Consider the following 21450-nt stretch of genomic DNA (forward strand, 5'->3'; position numbering starts at 1 on the left):
CATTTTCTTTACTACAAGTAAATTTTTTCCAAACATAATTCACCTTAGGGAAAAGAAAAGGGAAAAAAAAAAGCTTGACTTTGTGCCATTGAAAGAATTTAAAACATGGGCTGAAGCATAACAGGGAGTGGTACCTTAGTGCTGTAAATCCCCTCTCCACTCCTTCCTTCACCCTCTTCTTCTGCAGACACCTTCCCCCTACCCCAACCCTGGTGTTAAAAAATGAGCTGAGACAAATGCAGCCTCTGCTTCAGGAAGTAAATCAATTTGTTTGTTTGGGGTTTTTCTCATTTTAGTTTAATCCATAGAAAAAAAAAGCCATGAGAAACAGGGAGGAAGACAACCCAGAACAAACTGAGACCTGAGAAGGGAGGATCTGTATCTGCAAGCAACAGAAAAGACAGAATGAGCTCAACCAGCGTTCAGCTGCTGTTTCCTTCTCAAACATTATCTTCCTTAATAATATTATCCAAAGAAAACAGACAAACAGTCTCCTGTTTTTTCACAGAGAACAAAGAGAAACTCTCTTTGTGAAGGAAGACAAAAAGGTTGCTCCTGAGTTAAAATTCCACAGCAAGAGCAACTCTGATAAGTGCCCGCAGCGATCTGCTATTGTGACAAAGCTGGATCAGGATATGCCTCCTAGTTAACTCACCACTAAAATATTTTCCATTTCTGCACCGCACAGATGAATGCTGCTGATAGCATCTGCAGTCAGGTCTGGGTAGAGCTGTGCTCTCCTGTTATTGTGCTGAGAAGGTAAGACCCTCCCTCCCTGCATCTACTTGGCTGTGAAGATTTCTAGACCTCTATATGAAAAGAGGCATTATACAGAAGAGTGAGACTTCTGCTGAGGCACAGGTTGTCTGCTATTTAAGAGCTGACTGTTTCTAATGCTCCAAAATCTGAAGCTTCTGAGTTTTCAAGACTTGGCTGCATCTCTCGGGGATGCAGGCTCCATGTGCAGGGCCTTTCACACAACGAGCCAGAGGATTTTAAGTTGAAGAAGAATGACATTCTCCACATCTGCATCAAAGTAAATTCACCAGGACTGCATCCACCCCCTACTCACCCTGTACCAGGGCAAGGCTGCCAACCTCAATATCCCTGGAACTGCCTGTCCCCCCATGACTCAGACACGGGCCTACACAGGGTCAGCACCCTGAAACAAGTGCTAAAACAGGGGCCAGCCTGTCCTCCAAAGGAGGAATCCTGGATTGAAAAATGGTAGCACAGGAATGACATGCTGTCAGCACCTACCACGGTGGGCTCAAGCAAGATGTTTTATTGGAAAGTTGCACACTGTGAATATATTTCCTGTTAGGAAGGCAAATTCTAGGGCTTAAAGGCTTCCCTTCGTAAACACAGCCAAACAAAATTAGAGTTGGTTAAAAAAATCCCAAAAACCCACAAACAAAATTAGCTCCCAAAATGCGACAGGCAATTGTTTAAATATGATGCAGTGGCTGGTCCACATTACCAGGTCCCACAGCTTCCATTTTGAGTTTCACAAAACCTCCCACACCAAACGTAAATGCAACTTTCTACTTGCACCCCATCTGTTCGAAAATTTCTACTCTCACTTAACAATTTCCATGTTGGTTTGGTTTTTAAGCAAATGCAGCGTACTGAGCAGTACCTAAGAAAAAAAAAGGAAAGCTATCGTTTTGTAAAAATAATGTTTACCGAGTATTTACACAAGCATCAGGAGAATAAAAGGTGAGAAGATGCAACTGCCTTGTTCCCTACTTTTCAGAAAACTCAGCAGTTCTTTCCAAGTGCAGCTCCCAGCTTGCATGTTATGGGATCCTGGACTGCCTCCAACTCCAGCACTTCAAAGTGAACGGCAAGCCTGAACTGTGATTACTCCTTGTGCATGACCTCTACGTTTCCTTCCAAGAGTTTTAAATTAAAGGAAATAACACACAAGACTAACAAAATGCCTAAAAGTATCAGGACACTTAAAATGCTGTCCTCACTGTCAAATGTTTTTCTGTGCTTTAAATTCAGCAGAAGCCAACTTGGCAAGATTTCAGCTCTGCTGAGTCACTTGCTGCTTATCTAAAATCTAAACAGGTTGACCTCTTGCTTTTAGAGACCAATTACTAGATTCTTCTTGCTATTCAGACTCCAGAAAGTTAGATATTTTGGAAATAACACATCCAATGATATGCGTCTTGTTTATTGGAAGAACTGCTTCTTATAAGCAAGCCAGGAGAAGTTATCTGAGAAGAGCCAACATGGACTTGTCAGGACACATGTAAACTAAATATCATTCCCTTACACAGCAGGAACACTAGACTTGTAGATGGAGGAGACGCAATGAATGTTTTAGCCAGAATTTATGAAAGTCTTGATATATCCTCTCATGGAACTAATAAAACTAGAAGTGAAAAACTGTTGTACCAAACCAGTTGAAAAAAAGAGTACCCCAAAAAGCAACCCTCCAAGGCTTTCTGGTAGATTGGAAGATTGTATCAAGAGGAATTCCTTGGGAATCTGTCCTGAACTAGCTTCTGTTCAACGTCTTCATCAGCAATCTGCATGATGGATCAAGAGCTTGTTGTTACTAAACTTGCACATGATGTGAGGTTGGTAGAGGCTAATGAATGAAAGAACAGGATCATATTCAGATTGATATTCATAAATTTCAGGGATGTTGTGGAAAAAAGTATTACAAGTATTTTCAGCTGTACATCATAAGCTGCACAAATGCAGGATGGAGATCAACTCTACAGGGAGACATACAGCAAAAAGAACAGACCTTGGGGTTACACGGGATCACAAGATGAACAAGACCGAACAGCCTCGCGCTCACAGGAGGAAGAGGAGCACTGGGCTGGGCTGCAGAAGTGCACGGCCACCAAGGTGCAGCACGGCAGTCCCAGAGCTGTTGCAGAGAGAGTCATGCTGCTCCTGCCCTGGTCAGCACTGGTGGGGTTTCTTGGGCAATCCTGTACCCTGCCATCCCACACCTGCCACCTCATGGCATAAGTGATGAATGTCCAGAGAAGAGTGACCACAATGGCTAAAATCTGGACTGATAGGGTAGTGCAGTTTAAAAAAAAAAAGAGAAAGGAGATGCACATCAACCTCCAAATACACAAACGACTGCTCCAAAGAAAGAGAGCACATCTCTTCAACAGTACTGGGTAGAACAAGAAGTGACAGACTCAAAAAGCAACGCCAAAGATTCAAGTTAGACCTCAGACTTTTAAATGACAGAACAGTAAAGTACCAGTATGGATCCTAATACTCTCATTACTGCAAATCCTTAAAAAACACATTAGGCTATCCTCTATCATGACTGACACACAGAAATAACCCAAACCCCACCTTTTGCCAGGGAGATGCAACAAAAAGAGGTTCTTTCTAGTCACATTCTCCTTGTTGCTCAAGATTAAGAGCATTCTCAGACTCCCTCTCTGAAGGAATTAATGCAGACTGAAGTGACATTTACAACTCAGGGTACTTCAACCAGTTTCCGTTCAGCTTAGATCAGCATTAACAACCTTCTCTGCCTTTCTCATTGGTAATTCAGAGTTAGACAGAAGAAAAGAAACTGATGTGGTTAGAGCCTGGAGAAATATATCATACTTTTGAAACCTTACTGACACAAGCACTAAAGCTTTTAAATTGCAGGTTCTGCTCTGCAGAATTTTCTCACTATGTTTGAGGAATGCAATGGATATTCTTGCACGCTGAAAGAGATGGAAATTAGAAGTACAAGAAATCTATACCAGAGATTTAGCAACTTTCCTATTAAAAAAGAAAAAATAGTTACCATATGTTCCAGTAAAATTGTATGGCACATAACTGTGGCTGCAAGACATGGCACTTGTAGTTATCAGACACCTGACCTTTACTTTGCTTTTTATGGCAATTATCTTAATTGCCATTAATCCCATCGTAATCCATTGTTCTGAGTCTTATTTCATAAAACAGCAAGGAAAATTGCATACTAACTTGTTTGACTCTGGCCATAATATAATTTGTGTAACAGACTGTGGGCCTAATCCCACAGCCTCTTTGAGTCCCATCTCTCAGCAAGATGACTCCAAGAGCCTCAGGAACGGCAACAAAAGTTTCTGGGTTTCAGAATGTAGAATATACAGACCATGATGGCACTAAAAATGGATTTTTTTTAAATAAAGATATTGAGACAAGCCTCTCACAAAAGAAAGCCAAGCAAACAAAAGCCATCTACAGCAACTTCATTGATTTGACAGAGCTGGAATAGTTCTAATGACGTGTGGATTATTGCTTTCATTTTCATAGACTATTATTTGCTTCCAAATCATGCACAAGAATTAATAATGACAATTATTAAGGGGAAAGTGTTGAGAGGAGTCATTGTTCTTGTAGTACTACAATGATTTCAAGAAAAAAAGCAGCAACAAAAACTTCACACACCAAAAAAAGTAAAACCCCCCAAAACATGTCAGCACTAAAAACCAGTTTATCCACTATTCAAAAGCTAGGTTCTTGCTTAATCACCCTATATTAAAGTAGTTGCAAAAGTGTGACAAAGGGCACCAAAAGCAGCAACTTATCTAACCACTACCTAATTCATGCAGAGGAAATGGGATTTCAGAATCTTCCATGTTTCCCTTTCTGCCATCCCAAGTCACAGAACAGGTTAGGAACAATCTTGCCCAGGAACTCTCCGTTAAATGTATTTTTGTCCCTCCTTCTCCTTTGTCCCTCAACTTTTTTTTTTTCTTCTTGGGTTGGAAGGAATGAGAGGAGAAAATCTGTTTGAATAAATTTGTGGGATGGTTTCTGTCGCTTGATTGCGACACACTACTTTTCAAAAATGCCACAAGGTACGTACAAGTTGATTTCCTGAGAGCCCCTTATTATAGCATATTACTAAGCTTATACTTTTCTTTGCAACTGTAATTTTACTTTCTTTGTAGTTTTCCACTCAGTTAGTACCCTTGATTCAAAGACTCTTTTGGGAAGTGACAACAACAACTTAAAAATCGGTAGATGCTGAAAATACCTCACCCCAGGTTTTTGTAACATCTCCTCTGTATTTCCTTTCTTTGCTTCATGCATCTAACTTTTCAGTCCAAAAGCAGTAGAAGGGTGGAACGGTAAAGCATGGAAAGGGGCTGAGATACAACTTATTACAGCCATATCCTACATCAGCTAAAGTACATACCCTACACTTCTTGGGCCAAAAGCCTACAATGTTAACAACATCCAGTTACACATATGGTGTAAAAACAACAGTAGCCCTTGTATTCCAAGGAACTGTGGCTATTAAAAATAAAGGCTGCAAAGATGTTCGTGGCTGCTCACCACTGTGTTACCTCAAGTTAATTCCTTGATGACATCATGGATGAAATCCTGGTGTCAGTGATTTTCCTTACTGTGTGTACATATGAAATTGTAGAGAACGTCCATTTTTTCAAACTTCATTACGAAATTTGGTAGAAGTGTTCAGCTGAGATGTATACCCAGCACCACTGTAAAACTGCCCCTCAGAAACAATAAAAAGTGCTACTGGACATGTGACTCTTTTTTGGGAAATGATACCATGCATTCCTTATGTTTTAGCTGGGAAGCTATACTTGGGTGATTCCCTTCATACCTCTGGCAGAGGGAGAGGAAGGAAGAGCAGGAAAGGGCATGACTCAAGAGGAGATAAGCGCTCACACCCCATTCAGAAAAGAAGTATTTTAAATCAGCACCTTGATGCCTCAGGCAAATTCCAGTTTGCGCTATTCCATCCCACCTAAAACTCCTCTGGGCAGTTTCCCTTCCCCTCTCTCACAGTAACAAATAAAACACAGAGTTGTGCATTGTGCTACTGGCAGAAAAATAGCTATCAATCTTTTCCAGAGAGCCCAATGCATTCTGTAGTGGGAGAGGAATGCAGAGATGCATTTCAGGGATGCATGGGGTAGAGCTGACAATAGCACATGAATCTGTTGCAATTGCCTGTGGGTTTTTTAAGTCCTATAACTGCTCGATAAATTGGCTATGGCAACCAACTAGTGGGAATTCCATATTTCAGATATGATCCTGATGAGACTAGGAAAGCCTACATATTGCCCAAATTGTAAGCATAATAATGTTGTTCTTCAGGGAAGATGGAAAATATCCCTTGCTGCAATCTCGCATTCTAGAGGGAATGGTACTTTTAAAACAAACAAACAAAAAACCATGTGCTGTTTAGGGGAAGAATATAAAATGGAAAAAGGTATCTTGCACACAAGTTGAAATGCACCTATTGGATATACCATAATACATTATAAAATCTCTTTTGTGTCCAATCAACCCAGCCAACACACTAAACCATGAATCCCGCTATCAAGCCTCTGCTCATATAACAACTTAGCTTTTTACCTCTTGGTAATCTGAGTAGGATCCTGTAGGCCTGGATCCAGTTCAAAGATCTCATTATCCAGTAGCCTTCGGAGCGTCACATCTGCCAGTTGCTCCATGATCCTGAAAGCCTCGGCGATGTTGAGGAACGTGGAGAAGTCACGCTCCTTATTTGCAGTAGTGACACGGACTGTGTCCGTCATGAAGACATTAGAGGTTCTTTCCAGTTTCTGGACCTCAACCCAAGGAATGATAAGTTTCACTGCAATCAGAGAGAAAAGCAAAAGTGGGCTGGAAACTCTGCTTACATTTTTCAGATTTGGGAAATAAGCAAATTCAGAATGAAATGCATACAACCAAAGAGGAGAGAGAGAGGCATTTTGGCAAGACCAAGCACATGCTGAAATGCCTGTTATGACTCTACATTCAATCTCTCCCACTCTAAAAGTCTTTTTCAGATCTCTCCCTCAAAATTTTAACTATTTTCACAAGAAATGCTGGACTGGGGAGTTGTGCCTTTGCAGAACACCTGCCATACACTGTGCTCCTAACTCGTTCACAAGTCATTTCTGCAGCCTGCTTCCTTACTACCAGAAGAAACAGTTCAAGAGTACAAAAATAATACAAAAAGGCTTAGTAATCTCCCAGAAACAAAGTCGCAGGCAGGTGGAAAACCAATTACACACACAGTTATTTCAGCTTTTAAAATAAAGCTAACCCATCCAAAGGGAAGCTTTTGCACATGGAGATTTCTATAAAGCGTAATTACTACTATAAACAGGACATTTTAAAAAAAGCTGCCTAGGCATTGGGATCTTGCCATTTTGGTTACTTTATACTGAAAAGGTGCACAGGCAAATCTTGCCCTAAACATTAACTGCAGTCAGACTTATTTATAGAAAACAAAAAGTGCAGGACTCTGTTTTCTATACTTAAACGCTGCCAAGTCATATAAAATATAAGTGGTAAACAGAATCAGCTTATTTTAGATAACCATTGAAGGATGTTACTTGCCTCTCATACAAATCTCTGGGTAGAAATTAAGCTGAAAAGGACTTTAAAATAAGATTAAATTTGTTCTTAACAACTGTTGGAAGCTTCCCAGGATTCTCAGTGCCAATAACACCAAGACTACACCCCCTAACATCCCCAGCTGGTCTCCTGATGCCAATAAAGCAATAAAAAGGCAGTAGTAACAAACATTGTCATATGTATACGACACTTATCCGTGATCATTAATTACCTAAGGAGCTACCTTCAGCAACTTTTCTGTACTACATGAACCACAGCTGTCAAGATTATTTGCAGATTACATTTTTTCTCACTTAAATAAAGTACAGCTGCGTCAACACACACAGACTATTGTGAATGGTCATAAAATCATCTGTATCGGCACAGCCAAGGGAAGAAAGATTAAATAACGCTGCAGCAATAGCACTGTTGTTCAGGCAGGTCAGAATCACACAGGCTCTACAGTGTTGGTTGTAGACACAGCACAGCAGACTGTAAGGGGCCCAAACTACTGATAAAGGGTACTAAGTCTTCAAAGTTTTAGAAAAAACACAAGTTTAATTAAAAAATGTGAAAAAACCCTGGCACACCCTTTCAAGATATCTGACCATCTTAGCCTCTGAAATCCTGCAAATAGTTTGAGGCTTAGATAAAAGGGTACTTGTCCTGGAATAAATGTTTCATAGAGTTCATAGTCACATAAGCCATAAGTTAATTTTATGAGAAGCTGAAAACAGGTTCTGATATTGCATTCCAGGTCCTTTCAACACCAAATAAAACAAGAAGGGAACAGACTTGCCAGAAGCAGAAGATTTAACACTTTGTAAAGAGATTTCAGTCTACAATTTGGGGGGATTTTTACAGAGGTAAAAACACAATTGAGAACCATTTTTATTGCAACTCATATATTGTTTTTTCCCTGTGCTGTCCTGAAGAACACAATAATTGTGACTTCTTAGCAATATTTTCAAGACCAGATTTGACCAGATTTGTGATTTCTACCTGAAAAAAAGACAATTAATCACTTGTTCCACATGTAGTCAGTGTCAGCTTCTCAAATAGTAACAACCAGAACTATAATAAATCTGGATTACACCATGCAACACAAAGATTTCAAAAACATGACAAAACACTAGCCTAGAAACAGAAGTAATCTGCTTTAAAAGAATCAAGGAAGTGGGAATCATTTCAGCATATATAATGCTTCCCACTGAGTTAGGGAAGTTTGTTTAGCCAAAAGAAAATTCAGGTTTTTATTTCACATTCCCATGCGAATGCATGGGAACACAAAGGCAATGCAACAGACTACAACAGTGAACGAAGAGTGTATTTTCCATGGTCAAAATAAAAAGTGCAAACATGTAATTGTTTGCGTTATTTTTCTGTATTTTCATAATGAATATTATTAAAGATATGAGAAGAAATTTCTTCTTAAACAATACAGTGTGATGTTGTACTTCCAGTATCACTTAATTATCTGTGGTATTGCATAAAAAAAATTTTTGGAACAATATAAAGGGTTTTTCTCTCTCCCTCCTGCTTCCTCTATTATCTATCATTAATAAGTACCATCTTTGCTTTGCGTGCTTTGGCAGACTGGCTATCTCAGATTTAATGGCAGAATACTCACCATCATAGCAGGAAGAAATAACTGCCAAAGGATATTATTTAATACTTATTTTAAACAGAAATATACTTATATATATATAATACTTATTTTAAACAGAAAACAACAAGATTAAACAAGAATTCAGATATTTAGTATGTATCAAGAGACTCCATTCTAGTCTTCCCAGCAAAAATTGACTTTTGTTTTTATAATGAATAACAAACTTACCCATATTTTAAATCTAACTCTTCCACCTTTTGCTGATATGACAAAATAATTGGCCTGAAATAATATAAGGGAAGAAAGGACTTCCAACTCTAAGCATGTCTTTGTATGTTTTAAGTCCTGGAAATTACCATTTACTATCTTTCTTATCTTTACATTAATGCACTTCATCTACAGTTATATCACAACATCAAATCCAGACGGAATATGGCAAAATTTTCCTAATTGTTATAACTGAAAATTGTTGCTATATTTATAGCAGTATAGGTTTCTATTGCTGTCCTTGCTGAAGTTCCAGCAGGATAAACAGGACTTAAAATGTTAGCAGTTCGTGCACAATCTTACTAAACAGAGAAACGCTATAGAGTTTATATGGCTACATTCATTTTTACTATCTTATGTCAGTTACTTTCATTTTTACCTTCTAATACCTATTCTGACAGGCTTTTCATAATCACACAACCCTTCCTCTATAGCAGAACACCATGACCAAATTCTTACAACTTGCTGAATCATCTGAAAGTCTAAAAACCCCAAGACACACTTATTGTGACGTTCCTGCACTTCAGAAACACAAATTCCTAAATTGCTGTTGTTTTTCCTTAAAAGCTCTCAATTTTCACCTGGTTCTCCAGGGCACAGCCCTTTTATGTTTCCTGGGCTATTTTCAGGCAGGCATGGACTCAGGCATCCCTGGCCCCACCAGCCCCTTCCCCTGCTGCCCTGCAGCAATGTGATGATTCTGCTTCCCCACATGCAGGACCTAATCTTACTCACCCTTTTCAGCACTGAAAGTCTCTATTTCAGAACCTGTAGGAGGCTTGTTGCTACTTTGCCACGGCATTAAAAATAAAAAAGAAAGAATCAGATAGCAACTATGTGTGCTCTTACAGTGTCATTTTTATTACTGGATTCATATTAAAACATAAAGACTGAAGTGAAAACTTCAATGGGATCTTTCAGCTGAACAACAAAAAATTCAGAAACTAAACTTCAGAGGTGAAGTAGGCTTTTCATAACAATTCTGGCTATTCTTGCTTTTAAATGTAGTTATATTTATATCTCTCCCCAACATTAGGTGTCTTACGCATTTACACTTACATTCTTTGCCCAGGAAGAAGGAATAAAAACAGAGATGATTGATGCTCAAATAAAGCCAGCCTTGCCGAGGAACTTTTCCTTTCCAACAGCAACAGGAATAATAAGTGATCAACTTCTCTGCATCAGGAAAATTAAATCTGGATTCAAATTTCACCAGGGCTTCTCGGAACTTCTCAGGATCTTCCTCCTGCTCAGCGAGCTTGCTGCTTGTTTCCTCTGCAATCAGTGCCTGAGTCCATAGCGAGACAATGTATTAGGATAAAGCTATAGCATTCACAGTCAGGCAAGTTGCTACAAGCTACCCATTCAAATTTTAATAATGCAAACCTTTCTCACAAAGAAATTCAAGTTGATTTGCAATTTTCACATATGGAGAAATTTCTGGTGCTTGCATCTCTGATACATTTTTAATGCTTCCAAAGCAAGATTTCTGGGGCCATTTTTAGATATAAAATTTTTTTCAATGAGTCTAGCAGAACCATATATTTATACTTCTACTATGGCTTACGATTGCTCTTATTTGGTATATACAGAGCAGAAGTAGAGTAACAATTGTGTACACTGACCAGTACTATATACGTATGAAGAAGCAATGCAGTCAGATGTGTCACTAACTTGAGAGATGCTTGGAACCATTAAAAATATGGTTTCAAGAACATCTACATAAATATAATTAAGATTTCAAATTTTTAATAGTGGTATTACAACAAAGGAGTTGCAATTACCAAGCAGTCCTAATACACCAAAAGACTACAGCAGGTACAAGGGTCCAAAACCTGGACTTCACATTAAGTAACGAAACCTGAAGAATTTTAAATATGTGCTATGTTAGGTAACAGGCTGCCACAGTGTTATGAAGAGAGATTGTACTTGGTCCTTTCAGTGTGTCTAAGACAAAATGCCTTTTTTTAAAGAAAATAGGACAAAAACTAGGATTTGTGCAGTGATGTTTTGCCACTGTACCCTTCCTCCCCAGATTCTGAGCCCACTGAGATCACAGCAGCAGGGTTGAAATTCACCAAAAGCATTATCTTCCTATGAAGTTCCAAACCAGAAGAGGGGCTATGGGGGGAAGAGCATCCCACTAAAACTCTTAGCAAGGAAAGGCTTGCAGCGGGACCTGAGGCACAGCAGTCACCAGTGAACCCATAACCCCACCAGCCATCACCACGCTGTTCTTGGAGCAGAGCTCAGAACACCAGGCTATCTAAGTTTTAACCCATATGCCATTATTATTTTAAATCTGGTCTACGGTCACAAAATTCCCTTACTTTTAAAATTCTTTAGCTGTCCAAATGAATGCTCATTTCTCCAACCCTGTGGTCAGCCAGCAGCTTCATGTGCCTGGCCACGACTCCAACATTCTGCAAAGCCAGATCCTGACGATGCAGGTGCTTTTGCGCAAGGGCCTTTTCTCCTGTCCCTGTGCTGCAGGGACTCAGGTGGCACCCACACGGGTGTGTAGATTCAGGCCCCGTGGCTATCACCTGATGTCACCACTGAGCCCCATCAAGAGGGACAGATGTGTGTAAATGGGCAGGAGAAACTGATGGGTTAAAGTGAGGAAAAACACGTAGGATAGGAGGAGAAACACAGCAAGGAGGAAAAGCTGAGATACAGGAAGGGAAAGTATTTAACATAATGTTTTGGAGAGACGGAGGAACTGAAAACAGATGCTGAAGACAGCTCGGCTGCGTATCACAGGGGAGAGAATAGTGAAGCTGGAAAGGGACAAGTGGGATAAAGACTAAATTAGATACTTCAGTTTTGAGCTGTGTCCAAGAAAACGTGAGTACAGATGCACAGATGCTGGCCACATCAGGCACAAGAGCCACACAGAAAACTAATAATGTTTAGATGGTCAAAACCAATTATGAATGACAACAACTTCATAACATTACTTCTAATAGACGATATGTAATTGGGCAGGGAAGGGTGAAAGTGAGACAGTTTCCTTACCTTCACCTTCCCTTTGACAAAACTAACAATATCTTCTTTATTGTCAAACACAGACAAAGTATGGAGCAAGTTTTGTTCCAGCCATTCCCAGTGCTGGTTTATTTCCTCTGCAGTGGCACCTAGAAAAGAAAAAAATAGTGTATTGAAACTAATCCTACAAAATAAAATTGCAAGGAAGAAAAAAAAATAATAAAATGCACTATTTCATAAATTCATTATGAGAAACTGAACTTTCAACCTCAGAATTCTTAGTAGCAAACAGGTCAAAAAGGTCTCACTCATGGCAATATAGTTAGAGAAAAACAAAACCCTCTTTGTTTTAGAGAATTAGTTTTAGTACTTTTAGTTTTATCTTCTCGAATGCTCTCAGCCAGCAAATGCTGCATTAAAAGTCAGAGCAGAAAAAACAGCAAAACTTCATCCTGAGCTGCTAAACTGCAGCTTATTCTGACGTGACGTTCCTTAAGCAGCCACTGGAAACCTTTGATTTATGCCCTGTTCCCAAAAGTCCTTGATCTTCCTGTCTCCCTCCCTCAATACGCACATGCATATACACACCCCACACAGACGTGCACACCCTTTCAGAGGAACACATATAATCTACATTTTATTTCAAAAGCTCTCTATAATCAATAAAGTACTTTAAAATAAAAGAGTTTGGTTCAGCAACACCTAAGGGTTCTACAAGAGCACATTTCTGCCGTTTGGGGAAGAAATACAGCAAATAGAAATCTTTGAAAAATATAGATTTTCAAATCTTTAAAGCTTCTTTCTCTAAAGATTTATGTGAGAGTTTTGTTGTTCTTTTAAATGTAATGTGTTCACATTAACTCCAGAAATAATATTTCACTCACTAACTATTTGCTTTGGCTCTTTCTACTTGAAACTGAATTGTCTGTGCATGACACAATGACAGAAAAGTATAGAACAAGACGGGCACCACACAGGGCCATCAGGGGAAAACCTGGCCCCTCCAGATCTTACTGGTCAGTGACTAAACGTTACAGGTAAAAAAAGTAAAGGCAGCAATAGTTTCCTCTCCTAGTGCCTTTCTAGTGGAAGAAAGAAGAGAAGTTGTTGGATGTAAGAGACAAACAAATCACAGATGAATATAATAATAAAATTAATTTCAAATAGAAGACCCATTATCTCAAGATTTGTTTTGTGTGTATATCAGAGATACATCACGTTGCCTCACAACAACAACAATAAAAAAAGATAAATCTAAGCAAGGATTTTCCACTTTCCTCTGCTCTGTTTTCCATGCAGGATGCCAACTGGCAGGGAAACTTTCCAAGTTTTAACATCCCTGACAGGAAGGTCTTGTAATGGAACTTCATAAATATCATTAATCAAGGTCAAATTAAAAAAAAAACCAATCATGAAAGAAAAGACACTTAAATGTCCTGTAGGTAAAGAAAACAAATTATATCAATAACAGTAATTTTATACTGAAATGGCTGCAAAAAGCAAATACTGAGTCGAATTTTTACTTCTGAGCAATCTAAAAGATACCAACTCTATGAGAGAGCTGTCAGGTTGCTTCTGGTGAAATAAGCCATGAGCAAGATGCCTTTCAGAGCAGCATCCACACTGCTGGGACTGCTCTGAACCTGGGTGCTGGCAGTGGTTATATCCCATGGGGGCTACTGCAATCTTTCCTTCCTGCCTCCAGGGATTCCACTCAAATACAGAAAGATCTTTTTGCCCCTTTCCTTCGGTCAGGCCAGCTCCTCAGCTTTTTGGGTCCTTTCTTCATTTCTGATTTCCATTTCATGCTTTAAAGTTGTCCTGTGAGTAGACCCAAGCACTGCCAATATCTTCCTTATTTCTCTTCCTTATTCCTCTTCCTGTGCTGCTCCTCAGTATTTTATTCCACCTTTTACCCACCTTCTTCATCTGCCTGTGCCAAGTGTTTTGTCTAACCATTGCCTCATTCCTCATAATCTCTTCTTTAAACCCACTTCTCACCAATCCCTTTGCTTTCCCTCTCTTAAAACCTACTTCACTTGACTGAGACTTGAGCTTCTGTTTTGCCCATGAGCCTTCTGAAAGGAATATTGTAACTGGCTCTACATTAGGGCCGTGGTCAGCATTTTTTTTTCCTGTTCTGGTATAACATGACTAACCATATGGATTGAAACATCTCTGCCAGAACAGCCATGCTTGGATCAGACTTTGTAGCAGCCCTCTGAGATTTGCAAGTCTGTAACACAGATCTGACCATTATGTATATATTATCACTTAAGCCCACAGCTCCTGTAATAGAGGACTCCCAACACACAATTAAAAAATGTCATTTTAATTAACTGCCTACTGACATGATGGCTATCTGTAATGAAGTTACACTGGGAGACTGGAAAGAGTTGCTGGAGCTGCTCTTTGCCCGTTCTATAGAGCACCAGGAACCTTAATTTGACTCACTGCTCCCTCCAAAGCCTGTAACAGACTCTTAACATCATGTTTGCATGAAGCACCTCACTCAGACAGGGCAGAGCCGAGTAAGCAGTGACAGCCACTCCTGTGTGGGGAAGGTCCTCCTCCAGCTTCCCAAGAAAGGGATTGGGTGACATTCCTCTGACTTCTATTGCCAGCACAAGCTCTCCCTTGGACACTCATGTCAGGGTTTCACAGCAGCAGTATTATTCAGAAACAACTTCTGCTTCCAAGGTTCTTCATTTCTGTGCAACTCTGGCAACTGTGCATGTCCTACCCACACAGCATACAAAATAGACCCCTCTGCTTTCCCTCTGTAACTGTAAATCTCACTTTATCAAGGATGAGCATTCATTCAGATGAGCCAAAGAGAATTTTAAAAAACATTAATCAAATAAGTTTATCTCAGCAAAATCATTCCAACCAAGCTAGTTTTTGATTTGTAGTTTCTTTAATGTGAAAAAAACTAAACCAAATTCTGTGTACAGTAAAAGTGCTGATAGGGCAAGATAAGCCCCAGAAAGGAGTACTGCATATGTTCAAATAATCAAGAAGCCCATGACAGCAACACTGAGCTTACTTTTCCAGTGAAAGCTACCTGCCTTCATCAGAGGACTGTAACAGCATGAAGCTCTTAAATTTCTCCATGAGATGGCATTATTTAAATATAAAAAGGAGGGAGGTAGGGATAGAAAGCACAGAGAAATTGCAAAACAAAGAAAACGCAGCCAAAACAAAAATAGCATAAATAGACTTTACGAAAGCTTCTTCACACATGTGGGCCAGGGAAAAATTCCCAATATTAATGGAGAACATGCAGAGGGCTCACTGCTGAAGTAAGGAAGAATTGCTGAATGAGCTTGTACAGAGGAAAAATATGAATATATAGACTGCCTTTTCCATTTAAAGGACTACTATGTCAAATGCCATCAACAACATGTCAACATTTACATTAGCTAACTATTTCATGGCTTGATCAGTATAAGAAAGAAGAGAATAGAACAGAACAGAATAGAATAGAACAGTTTTCAGTTGGAAGGGATCTACAACAATCACTGAATGGGTCAGGTTGGAAGAGATCACAGTGGGTCATCTGGTCCAACCTCCCTGCTCGACAGTTCTTGAATATTTCCAGTGAGGGAGACTCCACACCCTCTCTGGGCAATCTCTTCCAGTGCTCAGTCACCCCCACAATAAAGAAGTTTTTCCTCATATTCCAGTGAAACTTCCTGTGCATCAGTTTCTGCCTACTGCCTCTTGTCCTGTTGTGTGGCACCACCGAGAAGAGCCTGGCTACATCCTCTTGACACCCTCCCTTCAGATACATTGATGAAGACCCCTCTCAGTCATCTCTTCTCAAGGCTGACCACACCCAGTTTCCTCAGCCGTTCGTGGCAAAGGAGATGCTCCAGCCCCCTCATCATCTTTGTTGCTCTCCACTGGACTGACTCCAGGAGCTCCATGTCTCTCTTGTCCTGAGGAGCCCAGAGCTGGACACAGCACTCCAGATGTGGCCTCACAGGGCTGAGTAGAGGGACAGGATCATCTCCCTCAACCCTCTGGAAATGCTCTTCCTGATGCATCCCAGGATACCATTGGCCTTCTTGGCCCCAAGGGCACATTGCTTGCTCCCGAACAGCTAGTTGCCCACGAGGATCCCCAGGTCCTTCTCCAAAGAGTTGATTTCCAGCAGGTCAGTCCTCAGCCTGTGCATGGAGTTATTCCTCCCCAGGTGCAGACCCTGCACTTGCTTTTGTTGTATTTCAGACAGTTCTTCTCTGCCCATCTCTCCAATCTGTCGACGTCCTTCTGAAGGGCTGCAGAGCCCTCTAGGTATCAGCCACTCCTCCCAGCTTCCTGTCATCAGCGAACTTGTTGAGGAGGCATCTGCCCCTCCACATCCAAATCATTGATGAATAAGGTAAATGCTGGGCCCAGTACTGAACCCTGGGAGACACCACTAGTGACAGGCCTCTAACTAGACCCTGTGCCACTGATTACAACCTTTTAGGACCTGCCATTAAACCAGTTCTCAACCCACCTCACTGTCCACTCATCCTGCCCACACCTCCAGAGTTTGCCTACGAGGATGTTGTGAGAGACAGGGTCAAAAGCCTTGCTGAGGTAGAGGCAGACAATATCCACTGCTCTCCCCTCATCCATCCAGGAAGTATTTTCATTGTAGAAGGCAATTAGGTCTGTGACGCATTATTTTCCTCTAGTGAATCCATGCTGACTACTTCTAATCATCTTCTTGTCTTCCATGTGGACAGCAATGGCCTCCAGAATGAGGTGCTCCATCACCTTTCCAGGGATTGAGCTGAGGCTGACTGGCTGGTAGTTCCCTGGGTCCTCCTTCTTGCTCTTTCTGAAGACCGAGGTCTCTTCCTATCCTCCGGCACCTCTCCTGATCACCACAACCTTTCAAAGTTGATCATGAGTGGCCTTGCTATGATGTTCATCAGCTCTCTCAGCACTCATGGATGCATCCTGTCAGGACCCATGGATCTGTGAATGTCAGGTTTGCCAAGGTGTTCTCTAACTCAATCCTCCTTGACTGAGGGAAGTCTTCCCTCCAACATTCCTCTACCCTGGTCATCTGGGTCAGAGATTCCTGAGAGCTGGACTGGTCAGCGAAGACTGATACAAAGAAGATGTTCAGTACCTCTGCCTCCTCTGCACCCTCTGTTACTATTACTAGTATCTTACTAGGGTCTCCCCTCCATTTAGTAATGGGCCCACATTATACTTGGTTTTCATTTTGTTATTAATTTATTTGAAGAAGCTCTTCTTGTTGTCCTTGAAATCCTGGGAATCATCTAGTCCAACTGCCTGACCACTTCAGGGTTGACCAAAAGTTAAAGTTAAAGCCTGTTATTACCAACATTGTCCAAATGCCTCTTAAACACTGAGAGATTCAGTGGGACATCAACCATGGCTCAGAAGAAAGCCTGTTCCAGATTTAACCATCGTCTCAGTAAAGAAATGCTTCCTAATGTCAAGTCTAAAGCTCACTGGTTGCAGCTTTGAACCATTCCCAAAGAAAAACTGCTGTAAATTTCAATGCGAGGATTTTATAGATAGGAGCAGAAGGGATAAGAACAGTCCTGCAGATTGGCCTAGCAAGAACAGGATGAATGGAACAAGTGCATTCAGATGGTCTTTACTGTGCCATGGCAAGGTTGCTGCAACTCATCAACATCACTTTCCTGAAGATGAGCTCAACTTTCAGAGGTTGCAGAAACACTGCAAAAGGGATTAGTGCACAACAGACCAGGCAATTAGACACTCCTCACTGCAACAACCTCCTAAGTCACGTACCATCTTCCAAATGTTCCAGTTATGTTTCATTATATCCAAGTGTGCTAAGACATTTCACAGTAAGCAAGCGGAACACTTTAGCAGTGAAAGCCTAAACTAAGTTTCTTGCTGTAAGGGACTATTACTGCTCTGCAAGAGATAAAAACTTAACACAGCAAAACATCCCTAGCTACACAAGTTTTCTATAGAAATTTAATGTTCCTAGGAAACACCTTTTCATAAGTCCTATCTGAGTTTTTAACCAGAAGTTAATTTGGTTGTTAAACAAGCTATAGGCAATAGCTTTCCACACACACACAACTAGCTGGGGTTACCTCGAGCTTCCTGGACATGCAGACACTGACCATGCTCAGAATCAGTTTGGGATTTTCTGTCTTTGACTCACCAATAGCTATGGCCCAGTAAACTTCTGATCCGTTCAATAACTCACCACATGCAATGGCAGAGTAAACCTGTGAGCCTGGAACTTGCAGTAAAATTCGAAATGGAGCGACGCGTGCGTTAGAGTCCAACACGGCATCCAGGGCACCAACCAAGCGACCTGCAAAGAAAGAGGGCGGGGAAAGAGGATTACCACCAGTTTTCACTTCTGTAGCCTACAAGTCATTTCACACCTGAAGACGTAAAATTAAAACACAGAACATAACGATAAAGATTCTTCCCCAGTTTTATGCTCCGATTTATAGATGCTCAAAATGCAAAAGGCAAAGCAGATTAGAAGATCAAAAGCATATAGAGTTCTTTGCACTTCAGGTTTTGCCTCATATATATGTATATAACCACAGAATCAAAGTGGAAAGACCTGAGGGCACCTTAAGAAGTTACCATTCCAGCCCCACTCTGAAGTTGGAAAAATACACCTATGCCATAAGTGGTGTTTGTCTAACCTGTTCTTCAAAACCTCCAACAACCAAGATGCAACAACTTCCCCAGCTAGCCTCTTCCACTGTTTTCATTAAGTATTTTTACCAAGGAGAAAACCAAAACAAAACAAAACTACCCCAAACAAACAAGGCACCCACCAAAATCTTAAACTTTCCTGCTAAAAACTAATCTTCCCCCTGGAACATGGAGAGTAATTGGCCACAGGCACTTCTGACATAATGAAAAAGTATCATCATGGTTTCCCATCCTTTAATGATTTCTCTTTTTCTAAAGAAACCCCAATCACCTCATCTCTTCCTTATGGGTCATATTTTTCAAAAAGCTCATTGTTCTTAGGCTTAAACTGGAATCTCTCCAGCTTATCTTTAAGCACGACACTCTACACTGGACCTGATGCTCACTCCTACTGAAGTCTCAGCCACAAGCAGAATGGGAGGTCACTTCCTGGACTTTGCATACATGCCACTGTATCCAAGAGAGGTTGTGGCAGTATCCCACTGTAAATCAGCACTTGATATCAATACAGGCAAACTCATTTTGAAGAACTGGAGCAATTGCTGCCTCCAAAAAAGACTTTCCAGTCTGGAGGTCACCCGGAGTTGTTGGCCTTTCTTGCTACCCATTCCCTCAAGCAAACAAAATCAAGCTATCCACGAAAAAGTTATCTGAATGCCATGATTTGCATATTAAAGTAACTCACATTTGGTTTATGGTGCTTACAAATAGCAATTCAGGAGTAACTTTATATTCAGTTCTTTTGTGCATCCTGCAGAGACCCAACCTCCTAGCGAGTAATGGCTTTACCACGTGTGCTTATGTCACTAGAGTATCCAGGAAGTTCTCTGCAATACTATGTTTTCCCTTAGCACATGTAATCTTTCCAACCTGTTGTATTTTTGTTCCTTCAACATTAACTCAACACAAAAGGAACTACTCTCAGTCTCCAAAACGTTTGCCAGCCCTTAGCACTACATGCCATTTTAAAAATTACATTCTCCAGTCCATCACCTAAGTGATTAATGGAAACCATGGAGACCTACAAAGTCCTCATCCTAATTGCCTTCTTACTTGGTCCACAAACCACAGCTAATTAATTTGAGTGTAGTACAACAAAACAGCATTGTAACCGCTTTCTGGTCTAAAGGTGTAAGAAGCTCACATGGAACAGCATCAAAAACCCTCCGAGAGCGACCTTGCATCCACACTCACTGTTGATGATGTTTTCAAAGCCAAGCAGAAATTGGGAAAAATGTGTCTTAAAACTGTACAGGGAAATATACTTCACCAGTAGTTTTCTTCTCAGCTAAATATGTGACCAGATGTTACACCCATCTATTTAAAATGGAGACCTGAATTTGGAGACCAATAATGCGTAAAATATCTGAGATTGCTAAATTCTGTCCTGTAACTAAAAGAAAAAGACATAAAAATTCATCCTAGTATAAAAGGTAGTAAATTACCTGTGCTCACAGAAAACAAAACACCAACTTCAGTGCTTAAAAACAGCTAGATTAAAGCCAGTAAGAGAGCATCAAATTATGCAGAGACAAAAATAGGGTTTAACTTTCAAAAGACTTGATCCACCACAAGAAAGAAAAAAAAGAAGAAACTTTTGAAGTACTGTGCACATTTTCCCCTGATGACAGACCTAGAAGAAAGATTTCCTTTCATTTCACTAAAGTCAGAAAAAAGTCAATGAACAGCAAGCGCTACCAAAATTCCTAGAGAACACTTAAAGAACATCTGATTAGTGAAACACCTCTTTTTTTCAGAAACCATGGAAAAACATATGAAAGCACAGAAGTAGCTGCAAAATTTTGGTTTACTTCTTAGCCTGTGCAAAATTAATTCCTTTTTCTCTTCCTGAATAACAGACCAGAAAACCCAATTCCTCTTCTCACTGTTTACTTCTGCTTACAATTTCCATTTTGCTTACGAACTACCAAAAGAAACCCATTCCTCCTTTGACTGTACAAAGAAATAATCAACTCCCTTGTCTAAACTACCCATAGCTAAAATATTAACCAAAGATGACAAAGAGGAGCCAGAACTAAGAATCAAAGAGAAAAAAGAAGAAAAGAGTATGGGCTGGCTCCACTACAGGGGCTTTGCAAGGGCGCAGGAACCCCAGACCTTAATCAATCTAAGCCATCACTGCGGCTGATAGGGGGTCCTGTCATGTCTCACCTCTGCCAGAAAGTTCTGTGGTGGGGTTGCTCCAGAGGGAACATCAGGGGCAGTAGGGGAAAAAAAAAGCAAGTACTGCTAAAGTTGAGCAAGCACAAAGAGTGGGTCCCATCCCCATGTTTTGGTCTCGTCCAAAAATAAAGAAGAGACTGACAGAGGCAGAGAACGGGGGGAAAGGGAATTACTAAGAGAGCATTTGCAGGAGCATGAAAAGGAGTCAACATTAACATATACACTCAAGCCTAACATGATCATTTAGTTGAAACTGTCGCAGCACGAAAATTACAAAAACTAGAGGCAAAATTTTTCAAGTGCAAGTTGTCTCATACTCATTTGGGGTAACATAACATCAGAAAATAAACAACCTAAAAATCCCTAAA

At 40.5% G+C, this 21450-nt stretch overlaps 1 protein-coding gene across 4 annotated transcripts in view; it reads right to left on the reverse strand.

The window, feature by feature from the left end:
* The window catches only part of TBC1D8 (TBC1 domain family member 8), a 50837-nt gene that overhangs the window by 18618 nt on the left and 10769 nt on the right, over positions 1 to 21450 (reverse strand). For 3 of the 4 annotated variants that reach the window (XM_027674919.1, XM_027674921.1, XM_027674922.1), the window contains exons 2-5: positions 18384 to 18539; positions 12242 to 12360; positions 10283 to 10511; positions 6358 to 6598 (exon numbers count right to left, since the gene is read on the reverse strand). In XM_027674919.1, coding sequence (XP_027530720.1) covers positions 6358 to 6598; positions 10283 to 10511; positions 12242 to 12360; positions 18384 to 18539 — 745 coding nt within the window. The remainder of the gene's footprint in view (positions 1 to 6357; positions 6599 to 10282; positions 10512 to 12241; positions 12361 to 18383; positions 18540 to 21450) is intronic. The other variant, XM_027674920.1, reaches the window with a different exon arrangement.

This window comes from Neopelma chrysocephalum, unplaced genomic scaffold, assembly GCF_003984885.1.
Source record: "Neopelma chrysocephalum unplaced genomic scaffold, ASM398488v2 Primary Assembly neopelma1_25, whole genome shotgun sequence".
NCBI classification, from domain to species: Eukaryota; Metazoa; Chordata; class Aves; order Passeriformes; family Pipridae; genus Neopelma; species Neopelma chrysocephalum.